The sequence below is a fragment of the Pholcus phalangioides genome, unplaced genomic scaffold (assembly GCF_987345545.1).
Source record: "Pholcus phalangioides strain wild (caught in Gottingen) unplaced genomic scaffold, Ppha-v1.0 ptg000027l_1, whole genome shotgun sequence".
Classification (NCBI taxonomy): Eukaryota; Metazoa; Arthropoda; class Arachnida; order Araneae; family Pholcidae; genus Pholcus; species Pholcus phalangioides.
The window spans coordinates 12,756,960-12,769,564 of NW_028301617.1; the positions used below are offsets into that span (position 1 = coordinate 12,756,960).

Here is a 12,605-nt window from a genome sequence, read left to right on the forward strand (position 1 = left end):
AAGATACTTTTTACCGAGGAAGTTGGTCCTACGCCACCAGGTGTACTTTGGAGGTGATAGAAAGAGTAGATGAATAGATGAAAAGTTTTTTCACCACTCTACGATCATCCAGTGACCAAAGGCGGACGACGTATGATAGTTTTGATCTTGCTTTCCCTTGCTTCAAAGGTGGAGATACCAACTTCACCCTGAATTGCGCACGTTGCTGCAAGTGAGGTCACTTCGAGGGCGAATCTACAAACCGAGGTCTGAGCAGTTTCCAGAGCCCTTCTGGTTGTTTGGTCCAAGACCAGAACTGCATCTGCACAAGAAAGAGATGGTACTGCCACGGCCTTCCATAAAAGTCTGGCAACCTCATATCTGTTGTAGGAGTAGAGTGCTCTACTTTTGATGAGGCCTTGGAATTTTAAGACTTTTGTGGGTTTTTTTCTCCATACGTGCAGTGTTGAGAACAGTAAAAAAAAAAATTTAACAAAAATATTTCTTATGGGAGTAAAAAACGAATGAAGTTGTGGTTTGTATCATTACAACTTTTTTTAGTCATCAAAAATGTGCTTTAGTTTTCTGTGAAACTGATAAAAGTTTTTTCAACTAAAATTGCCTAAAAAAAACAACAAACAAACAAGCACGTGCAGAGACTACTATTATCGAGGTGCCATACGTCCCGTTTGTTCAGAAACAGTCCCGTTTTTTCTGTTTTTCTGGCACTCCCGATTTCTTTATGCCCGTTTTCAAATATTTCTTGGTTTATCACGTATTTTCATCGACGCCAATTTGTTTTTTTTTCTTCATTTTTTTTTCTTCAAATCAATGATAAAAACTCTTTTCAAAACTACTTTCCACTGTCCTAATATAAGTTCTTACTCGTCCCCTTACAAGAACTTATACGAGGTCATACAAGAAATGGAGGAAATGATCACGAAGAACTCAAAACATAGAATCATTATATCTTCTGATTGGAACGGTCATAATTGTCTATGGGGTTATGATGATAATAATGAAAGAGGTCAGATGATACTAGATCTCATTCTGGAGAAAGATTTAATTTTGTTGAACGCCGATAATAAGACACCCACATCATCCCACCCGTCCGTCGGGCTGCGGAATAGCCAAATACGTTTTGGCGTACCAGAAAACGAAGGTGAGCTGCTTCAGTCATCCACACTTATATACTACACGGATGAATCAAAGTCGGAAAAAGGGACTGGAGCAGCATACGTTAAGGCTAAAGGTAAACAAGTAATAGCCCGATGGTCGGTCAAGCTAAAGGATGATAACTCAGTATTTCAGAATGAGCTTTTCGCCATCTACAACGCAGTCTTAGATGCTTCTTTACATCGAAAAGCTGCCCTAATTAGATCTGACAGTCGCTCCAGCATACTGGCGGTCTCTAATCCTCAGTCTAGTCATGAAATGGCTAGGACAATAAGAAAGCTTCTCTGCAATCACACCAGAATAAGCCTCTCTTAGGTAAAAACACTTATGGGCCAATGGGGTAATGAATTGGAGGATACCACGGCGAAGGAAGCTACCGAAGGCGAAATCATTACAGGTGATCTGCTGCTTCCCGCATCACACGCCAAAGCAATCAAGCAATCCTATGGAAGGATCTAATGAATAAATGGCAACAAAGGTGGGATGACAACACAGAGCCCGGTCGATCAACTCATAGCATCCTGCGACACGTAATGACTCGGAACCATAAATGGTCACGTGAGATGATTATGTTCGTAACGGGCCATGGTCCATTTCCGGCTAACCTTCATAGGTTCAAATCAATCCCCAGTGATAAATGCTCATGTTTGGCCATAGGCACGCCTCTTCACTACGCAACTCTATGTCCCAAGACAACGGCTTTCCACTTCAGAGAGCCAGCTGAACATCTGCGAATACCTTGGCTTGAGTACATCCTGAAGCGGGAAGATTCGAAAAGTAAAATACGTAAACTGGTCCGCTTTCTAGAGCAGCACCCTGAGGATATCAGAACTACAGTCCCGGAGCCAGAACCAGATAGAGAGCCACCTATGCCAGTTAGGAGATGCACTAGAATACGACGTCAACTACACCCAGACAGCGATCTCGTACAGAGAAGAGGAGGGAGAAGAAGAGGAGCCTGAGTAGTCGAGAATAGTTTGATCCACGCTGGCTTATCGAAAAGCTGGATACATGCAGCAATTACTGACGAATGTCTTTGGACCAAATCAAACCACATGGTGCAGCGATTAGATCAACCCAGCAGTAGATTGACAGCTTTCATTGATGTGATAGTTACTGATCCAATGAAAATCCCTGAAGAGAAGCAGATCAAATTTTATCAAGAACTATTCCCGATTATTATGTGATTCATAACCTGTGATTTATTTACATGAACCACCATTTTTCGATTACAAATTCTATACTTGTTTACTGGCGAGGTGCGTAATGGCACCTGCCCATGTATGTAATATATCTTTCTGAAGATCAATAAATGGTTAGGTTTCCCCGGAGGCACCCGAGTCCCCAGGGACAATGTGCTTATATCACTGAGTGTGAAAGAGCCTGGGTGTCTCTCGGTTCCTATCACTATCACTTTCCACGGTGTCGCTTTTTTTGCAAAATTGTTCCGATTTTTCACGCATTTCCAGCGAAGCCAACTTGACTTTTCATTGTTTGTGTTATTTTTCAAATCAATGTATTTTTTTATCTCTCCATTCCAAGAATTTCATTACGATAATTACGACTACAAACAGGAATATCCTTTTGCGTTAAGAGATGGCATGTTTTCGGTCCGAAGTGAGTGCCATCTTAACGCATGGGCCTACGGTAGGTCATGCGTTAAGAAGAGGGGCCTAAGAAAATAGAGGGCCTCAAGAGAAGAGGGGCTCAGAAAAATGAGTAATAGTTTTTTTTTGTTTGAGAATTTGCGAGGTAGGGCCCCACGATGCTCGGCTCGAAATATACCGAGAAATTGAATTTTCTGGATGTTATGCTGAAACTACTATTTGGAAAGAAAAGTGATTTGTCTCCACTGGGAATCGAACCTACTTCACCTAACACCAACTCTGGTCATATCGCTATATTGCAATTTACTGCCATTAATGAGATGGGTTGGAAATGAAGGCGTTGTGTCTATCGGTGGTCGCCTCAAGTTCGTTAGGGAAAATATCTCATACATATCCTTCCTGGGTTTGAACTCAGGGCAGTGACAGCAACCTTCACGGTGGTAGACGAGCACCTTACCACCACGCCAATCGGGTGTCGGAAATCGAACCTGGATCCCCTTGCATACCGGGCAAGAGCGAAAAACCCAGGGTTTTCCTGGTGTTCACCGCAAGGGCTTTTTTGAGATTCCGCGGAAACAAAGGTAACGGAACCCCGATAGCTTCTCTGTAGCAATTTTTTATAAGAAGAGTTCCTGAGAATTCCGGAAAAATCTCATATTCCCGAAACTCAAGACGTACATGCGGATTTCATGAGCTCTTCCTCCAAAGATGCGGAACTTTTAAAATGCTTCTTTGCATTCTGTGTTCTTCCCCCCCCCCCCTCTGTTCCTTCCGATGGCCAGTTAAGCTTCATGATGACGGTAGATTAAAAAAAATTCAAATTGAGAGAAAATGGATTATAACAACAAATATTCAGAAAAATGTGTACAACTGTGTCTTAGTGTGTGCAACTTGGCTTGAGCACTCAGCATACTAAACTGAGAACAACAAAATATGATGCCATACTCGAGAAACAAAATAAATCGACACATGATTAACTTGTTTTTCACGTACATGAAACTTTAATTTAAATAGATCTAATTCCTTACGAAACCTTTCATGAACATCAAAATCATTACAATATTGTGTCAATACAGGGTATTTTACTTTGTTTTTACTGTTGATATTAATAGAGTTGCAGTACCTGCAATGTTTCTGATGTTCTCTGTGATAAAAAAAATATTCTGACATATCAGACAGTTTGTTAAATCCAAAAGAAACGATGTTCCCAAAATGAAGAAGTAGAAGGCGCAAAACTTTTTTTTCTTCCCACAAACATAAACAGAGAACATCTTGATCAAAGGGCTTTGATATGCATGCCTACTATAAAAAAGTTGTACTACCCTTACGATTTTTCTCCCCAGTGTGAACTCTTTTGTGAGATTTTAAATTGCTGTTTTGAGAAAATGTTTTAAGACAGGTGTCACACTGGTATGGCTTTTCACCGGTGTGAACTCTTTTGTGAGATCTTAAACTACTGTTGTGAGTGAACATTTTACCGCAGAGATCACACTTATATGGCTTCTCTCCAGTGTGAGTTCTTTTATGTTCTCTTAAATTTCCCATTTCATAAAACGTTTTATCACAAACATCACACTCATATAGCTTCTCCCCAGTGTGAATTTTTTTGTGTTTCTTCAAAGTTATGCTGACAGAAAACATTTTACCACAAACATCACACTCATATGACTTCTCTCCTGTGTGAACTCTTTTGTGAATGTTTAAGTAATCGATTCGAGAGAACTTTTTACCACAAAAATTGCAGTCATATGGCTTTTCTCCAGTGTGTACCCTTTTGTGATTGTTTAAATTATCGAATCGAGAAAATATTCTACCACAATATTCACAACCAAAAGGCTTCTCTCCTGTGTGAATTCTTCTGTGGTTCTTTAAACTTGCGCTGGTGGAAAACGCTTTACCACAAAAGTCGCATTTATATGGCTTCTCTCCAGTGTGAACTCTTATGTGTCTTTTCAAATCAGAGCTTTTCGAGAATGCTTTCCCACAGCACCCACAGTTATACCGATAATGCTCAGTACCGAAGTGATCATGAGAGATTGGTTCGGAATGCTTTTCATTCATTGCTGGCGGGATCGGAACACCACTAGAATTGTCTTCATTCTCATGGAGACCATCAAGTAATTTCATACATGAAGATCCATTCATTTCTAAGAGTTAAAAAAATGTCAAAGAGGTATTTCAATCTATAGCAGAATCTTTGTTATCTACCATGTTTCTTCTGCAATTCTACACCATTAGAAAAACCAGTCTTGTGCGTCAAATCATTGATTTTCTCCAGAAATTTACCTAAGAAAAGAAAAGTAACATTATTTTTTCTATAAGTGAATCTATGTAGCGTAGGAGATACATATTTCATCAATTCAACAAATATTTCACTGTAGAATGTTCATAATTAAAGTTCTCATATTTTGAGCCAGAAAGTATGTTACAGAACTAGGATGTTAAGATCAAAACACTTTATTGCTTAACATTGAAGCGTGTTCCAATACTGAATGATACAGTAAGACAAAATGCAGTTTCATTTAAATAGAGAGGTGCAAACGAGTCGGTGTCAAGAAGAAGACTATTTATTATTCAAGAGAGGACAATATACAAGCAAGCGCACACACATACACACACCTATGCAGATAACTGCAAACGACCAGTTCATGGACATGCAGCATCATCTATACACATACATATATAACATAAAGTAGTGCGATTACATTTCTAAAACGTATAATCCCCCTTAATCACACATTTTCAAACAACACGAATGCATAAGTTCAGACAATACAAATTTGGGCAATGCTTTCATGAGCACACAAGCAATTTGCAATTTAGTACAAACATATTCAATTTGTGTGAATATTATTTTCTTTGATAACATCACGTAAAAACTTGAGCTCAATGTCCAAGTGCTTCTATTCTCATTTGTTACACATTTAATGCAAGATTGATCATCTTCATATACAACAAGATTACCAACATTAATTATTTCAGAAGATATGTTCCTAAACAAAGAACTTTGAAGTGGCTTTAGTGCGGATAAATCACTGCATTTTATCTACGGCTTTATTTTTTTTCTGACAGGGGTTTCATCAGCTATAATTAAGTTAAAAATTTATTAAGAAAAACATATATTTTTTTAAATATTTATAGATTGGGTAGATGCCAGTACAAAAATTTACATTTTCTGTGTTAAACACCCCCCACCTCCTCCTCCTTGAGAGCGTATTTTATACGTCGACTTACCTACGAAATGACTTTCTTCAAGATGATTAAAATTTTTACAAATCTTTTAGAAAACTAAAATGACAAAAATTAAAATCGAAAATTTCACTAGGATCACCAGATTTTAATTTTGATTGAATTTATATTGAGGTTTTCGGCCCTTCTTGAAAGTCGGCTGGAAAAAAAATCGAATTGAAAATTTCCCACATACGTTCCTCATTAGTTCCTTGAAAGGAAAAAGATGTCTTTTTAGAGTGGCGTTGTGGCCACACCTTGCGAAGGACTCCTAGATAGAGATGCTGTCTAGGAGTCTCATAGGAGCCTTCACCAGGTATCTGGAACAAAACATAAAACTCCGAAAAGATGTTCAGTTGTGTATACGTACGGTTTGTTAAAATTTTCCACACACACATACATTGCACTCAGGGGCGGCTCGAGTCAAAATCTCTACTCAAGTGGGACCTATATTTGGGCCCCCTGACCTCCCCAATTAAAAAAAAAATACTTTTGTTTCAATCGCTTTGTTTTGATGCGTTCAAAGGAACAGTGATATTTTATGTCATAACATACCATGCTGAATTTCTTTTCGCCTTTTAGCTTGGATTTGGCGTTCTTCCTAGAGCGGACAGAAATCATTTCCCCTAACTTTTTTTCACCCTGTCTACCTCAGACTTGGCGCCCCTTTTACAGCCAGCACAAATAATTTTTTCACATTTTTTTTTTTTTTTGCCCTTTCACTTCAGATTTGACACCCTTCTAGAGCACACCCAGTGCCAACAAGCTGCCCCTGGTTGAACTAATAGGAAAGTCTGGTGAGTCGGGAGACTGGCTAGTGATCGGGAGCACTAAAGTGCATGGGTTTCCTTGTGTGAGCACATTTTTGTTTCTCCTCATGTGACAAGTAGGAACGAGGCCCAAGTGCAGATCTCTAATTAAAATGGTCAGCTAATCATAGGTTTTATAATCCATTTGTTTTTAAAATTTTTTTTTTTCCAAAATACTGTATTGTATTGGCGATTCTATTCTGAGTTTTTAATAAAAGTAATACAAGTCGGGAAAAAAGAGGCATGAAAGGCCTCTGGCTCAAAATCTTTCCCACATCAGAAGACACCTTCAATTCCTGTAATACTCCCCACAACACAAGAAAAAACTTTTGCTTCTGTTAGTAGAAAAATTGGGTGGCCGAGGGTGATTCATTCCGTTATTTTCATTTTTTACTGCACAACAAAAGAGAAAGAAATCGAGTCTCCCCACAAAATCTCCAGCAGGGGTAAAAGAGCTAGAGAAAGGGAGTGTATATTTTTATCTGACCAAAATCGCTGCCAATATAGGTGCACTGCCCATCGATTATTTTCTTTTCAAAAATTAACCATAATATTATATACTCAAACCTTTTTGTTTTTTTTGAAAAAAAAAAAATTCTCATCTCTGTAATTTTTTTCATGTATATTTTATAGTTTTTTTATAATCTTAAAGATATTTTTCTAGTAATGCATATTTAATGCGTTTTCGGCGACCCTTCTCATTTGGCGCCCAGTGCAATTGCACCGGTCGCACTGCCCTAAGACCTCCCCTGAATGATGTCATTGTTTCAAACCATTCCTGCTTGCTACACATGTGACATAATACCAGAATCCATGATGAAGAACCCCTTGTTGACACCGCTGACAGCTAAAGTCACAGCAGCCTATTCAAACTGCTTAACAGCGGAATCTTTCCAAAATAAGCAATGCCGCTTGGAGTGGCCGACGTGACCACACCCATAGCACTTCGGTTTATATTTCTGAAAGTAGTTTGGCGTGCAATTTCACTCGCTTGGTTTTCTTTTCGATGTGCTTTTTTTCCAGCATCAGTGTTTTATCATCAACGAGACTTTTCATCACAAATTCTAGACTTAGATTGTCACTGGGCTGATTCTCTATCACTGACTTGTTTACATCATATTCAACTGGTAATAACATCAGAAGATAAACATCCGCTTCATCCACTTTTGCCCTGCAAATTTCATCTCGTTTACGATCCCAAGAAGTTCATCTGTGTGTTGACCCATCGAACATTCACGTTTCTTTTTCATGGTAGCGAGCCTCTTGCAACATAAAATCTGACTCATCGTTCCATCCTCTGAATACGTGGAGTTCAGCTTCATTTTAACTTCTATCCATACCAGAACAGAATGGATCATGAATTATTAGTACACCGTCAATCGATTGCTTCAACAAGGAAGACCCCACTATCAATTGATAAGCAACAACTTCAGGTTGTGGCATCTGAGGGAGTTTTTCCTCTAATAAATGGAACAGCTTATCTTTGTGGAAAGGGAATTCTAACAGAATCGACTTAGAAGAATTTGACTTAAAAATAAATATGATAAACATATCGAAGTAAATAGAGAAGCCATCTATACTCAGAATAAAAGACAACCATAAATATTTTTAAGGCATTGACTAATATTTTATCATGTAGTTTTTAGTTTTTGTAATCACATTTTTAATTGGGTCCCTGTGTTTTAGAAATGTATGACATCCATGTTTGTTATGGGCATCTTTTTCTCTGCCACCTTATTGGGCATTTTGTGTTGTGGCATTGTATTCATATTTATTCTATTTTTAAAATTAAAAAAAAATTAGTGCACCATTTGAGTATCCTGTAAGACTGGTTCCAGCCAAAGCAAAATGACAGAAATGACCTGGTAGCAAAAACAAAATTTTTAGCCAAGAAAAACACAGATAACTCTTTTCTCTCTCTCTTCACAATATACATTACCTTGTTTTTTCTTTGGAATCTTCAACAGTTTTGTCTGTCAACTCTCTTTGACAATGCACACAGCAAATTATAAAGACATGTGAGTTTTTTAAGAACAACACTCTTTTGAGACCTCTTTCAAAAGCACAGTGCAAAATGTGTAAATTACAAGGTCTGATATAAATAAGTCAAGGTGGACCAGATGGTTTTACTGCATCATATATCTCTTTTTAAAAAGGATTTGTTTAAATTTTAATGGTAAATGTCAGTGTAATCATTTTTGACAAATGAAGCCCTTTCATTTCTAGCTCTTCACTGAGAGTGCTAAGTATTGCTTATGCCTCTGCATTCTCTAAAAATACAGAACACAACTGAATGCTATTGAATAGCATCGGAATCACCAAACCTAGAATAGGCCTACGTACCCAACTGCTTTGTAATGCAAAACAAATTCACTGAATTTAAAGAGTATTTCCAACCAAAGCAGAGCTGGCTGGACTTGATACCCAAAGCATTTGTTTTGCATGTTCAAATACAGCCTCAATTGGAAAACCATTGCATTATAAATGCTGGTAAATATACCATATCATAGTGCAAAAGTAAGAATAACAAAGTTTGACTGAGGATAAGTTACAAGAGTTTCTTAAGCATAATATACAAGCTAGCATTGCCAAATTAAATGGCATTTTAGTCCTACAATTTAGTATTTTGAGCGCTAGATACATTTCAATGTTATGCACAATAAAAGTATCATTTTAAGTATCAGTGATTATCTAGAAATTTAATAATAACAGAAGTCACAACATTACATATATGATGTGATAAACTCTTTTAAACACTTATTTGTTGTAAAAAGAGTACAGCAGATTCTTTATATCAATGCATGTTGGAAAATCAAGAATCATCTTGAATCAGAGAATGTCAAATCATTGCACAGTTTTCCCTTCAGTGTTTATGCTATACTTTATTCAAATTGTATATTTTATAAGTAAAAAAACCCATATATATTGTCCAAAATGATTTTATAGAAAATTATTTCAGAATCATATTAACTCTATAATGCCCAGATCGCCCGAAGTCGGCCGAGTAGGTTAATGCCCATAACCGCCTCAAGTCGGCCCAGCTAGGGGGTATGGGTATGTTTTGGTGGGCTTTTGTTACCAACGGGGAAGAAGATGAAAGCTCTTGTCAGTGGCGGGAACGGAAAAGACAACTGCAACGCCCTATCAATGGGATTTTAAAAGCTGATGTACTAGAATGTTTCTTGAGAATGGACTAAGGGTACTCAATGCATTTTACAAAGAGATAATACTGTGAGGTAAGGGGGGTGTTTTCAGAAAAAAAAGACAAATTATCTCCCGAAAATCCATTGAAATGAAAGGGTGAACGTCAATGCAAAGGGTGGCATGAATAGAAACTCATAGATAAAGGGTGGGGAGAGGGAAAGTGACCGACCGAAATTTGGACGAGTCCACTTCGAACACAAAAAACTTGGTATTTTCACGACCCTCCCAAGTTTTCTATCTCGGCGTTAAAGAGTTAAATGTTGTAAAACATAGCCACTTTAAACATTACACGCAATTAACGTATGCATTTCCAATGGGAATTTTTATATAGAAAAGCAGTATTTGAGGTTTTTGATGGTTTGGACAGTTTAAACCATCAAAAACTGCCGTGTCATTACCTGCCGGTCACCTGTTTGACTTGCTTGGGAATTGTTTTTGTAATTGGTATATTGCTATAATAGATAAGCGGAATTGACCGTGGCCTCCACAACTGTTAGTCCAAGGTTGCAATATCACTTGGTAAGACACTATCAGCTGGTACTGAGTGCCGAAGGCTCCACATATAGGGACTGTATGTACGAGTACCACACGTTTGTGCTCCACTAACCGTGCAATTTAGGGAACAGATGCAGTATGGTCCGCCACGACTTTGGCGACTTTTTTCTCGAGATAAGTCGCCAAGATCATCATAATGCTTCTCTGGGTTGTCGTATTTTTTTTAACACTTTCCCGGTTTCGTTGGGTGATACTAGATGGTGCTAGCTTCGCCAAACAGGATTTTTCTTTTGTTCACCGCGTTTTTTCAAAAATTCTAAGCAGCCGTTGTTTCATTTCTAGCGCGTCTCTCTCTCTTTGATTATTATTCCTCCCTTCTGTAGCTTACGTCATTACGGATTATTCCCTACTGCTCAGGTTGTACCGTTTTATTTTTTCGTTGTATTTATTAGTTATTCATCCATTGCCATGCCTTCCGTTTTATCGGTTTATTATTTAAAATGAACCAACAGAATTTTTCATGCCCGGATCCGTTTATTAAAAAAAGGGTCCAGGTTTTAGTTTTAGTGCATAGAATATTTATTTATTCAACATGCCCGGATCCGTTTATTTAAAAAAAAAGGGTCCGGGTTTTAGTTTTAATGCATAGAATATTTATGCCTGGAATTCCTTATGCCCCGATCTTTTTATTATTAAAAAAATGGGCCAGGTGTAATTTTTTTTAACTGATATGTTTTTCGATTTTTATGCTTGGTGGTTTCTATTATGTTTTGCACGCTGATGTTTTTTTTTTGGGCGTCCGTAGTGTCTGACGGTCTTGGCGACTCTTCGTCGGGCCATCAGACATGTGTGGCGCCAAATAATCGCCAAGTGGCGGACCATACGACAGCTGTTCCCGAGTGTATGATGAGGGAGATGATTGTTTATGTGTTCTGGTTTTCATCACTTTCAATGCCATATTTGGTCTAGGGTAGTGTAGTATTTTTAATCTCTAAACCCATTATAGTACGAGAATGTTATTGTTCGTTTTCTATCGCCATTTTTTCGTTTTAACAACCAGTGTTATGACATGAATGTCGCTCTCCACTTGTTAATACAAGATACACGGAAGACTGGATGGTGTGAAGATATTTATTATTTGAGATGTTAATTTATTTTAAGGAAGGAAAAAACTCATCTCTGCCTCTACCGGGAGGTAGAGTTTATTTTTTAAAATAAATTAACATCTCAAATAATAAATATCTTCACACCATCCAGTCTTCCGTGTATCTTGTATTAACAAGTGGAGAGCGACATTCATGTCATATATATAGCCCTCTGGTGGCTCGTCGTCCATGAGCTATTAGCTGATCGGTTTCACCGTCCATTGCACGGTTCCGTTCGGCATATATACGCTCTAGCGAAGGAAAATCTCTATCTCCTCTGTAGCTTAGTGGTCAGAGCACTCGTCCGGCAATCGAGGGACCCGGGTTCGTCTCCCGGTAGAGGCAGAGATGAGTTTTTTCCTTCCTTAAAATAAATTAACATCTCAAATAATAAATATCTTCACACCATCCAGTCTTCCGTGTATCTTGTAACCAGTGTTATAGTAGGAGGTAATAGTATTGTAGGACCCCCCCCCCCCCCCATTATAAAAAAATACTTTGTTCCTCAACGGACCTACCTACATAGACTACACTTACTGACCTGCACTTGACCACGGATGAATCCGTCCAAGAACTTGTTGGATCCACGCCAAGAAAGGGTCCTTCTTTTCCCCTGTATGACTAATTACGACTGTTTAATGATCATCAAACGATCAAGTTCATCCAGAGCACAATCAGCCAAACGGGTAAATATTGTCGGCTGTAACTGTTCTCTGCTCACCACATAAACAAAGGATAGCATTCATACCAACATTTTTTTTTGTATATATTAGCTGCGTGACGTCATCGTCTGCATTTGATCACTTTTGACTGTGATGACCATACGTCCCGTGTTTACGAGGACAGTACCAAACCTTCCTAGATACTACTAGGTACTTCCAGGAGACTTTGACAGAACTGGTTTTTGTTTTTTGTTTTTCTGGCTGTGCCAAGCTTAGAGGAGAAAAAGGAATTTTATAGGA

The 12,605-nt window shown here is 38.2% G+C and overlaps 1 protein-coding gene across 1 annotated transcript; it reads right to left on the bottom strand.

Moving 5' to 3' along the window:
- Window positions 1–3,735: 3,735 nt before the first annotated feature.
- On the bottom strand, window positions 3,736–12,384 carry LOC149068462 (uncharacterized). The gene is made up of 2 exons (XM_089251960.1): window positions 12,185–12,384; window positions 3,736–5,048 (listed from the first exon to the last, which is right to left on the bottom strand). The coding sequence occupies exon 2, from the start codon at window positions 4,905–4,907 to the stop codon at window positions 4,065–4,067; it is 843 nt and encodes a 280-aa protein (XP_089108086.1). The 5' UTR covers window positions 4,908–5,048; window positions 12,185–12,384; the 3' UTR covers window positions 3,736–4,064.
- Window positions 12,385–12,605: the final 221 nt, after the last annotated feature.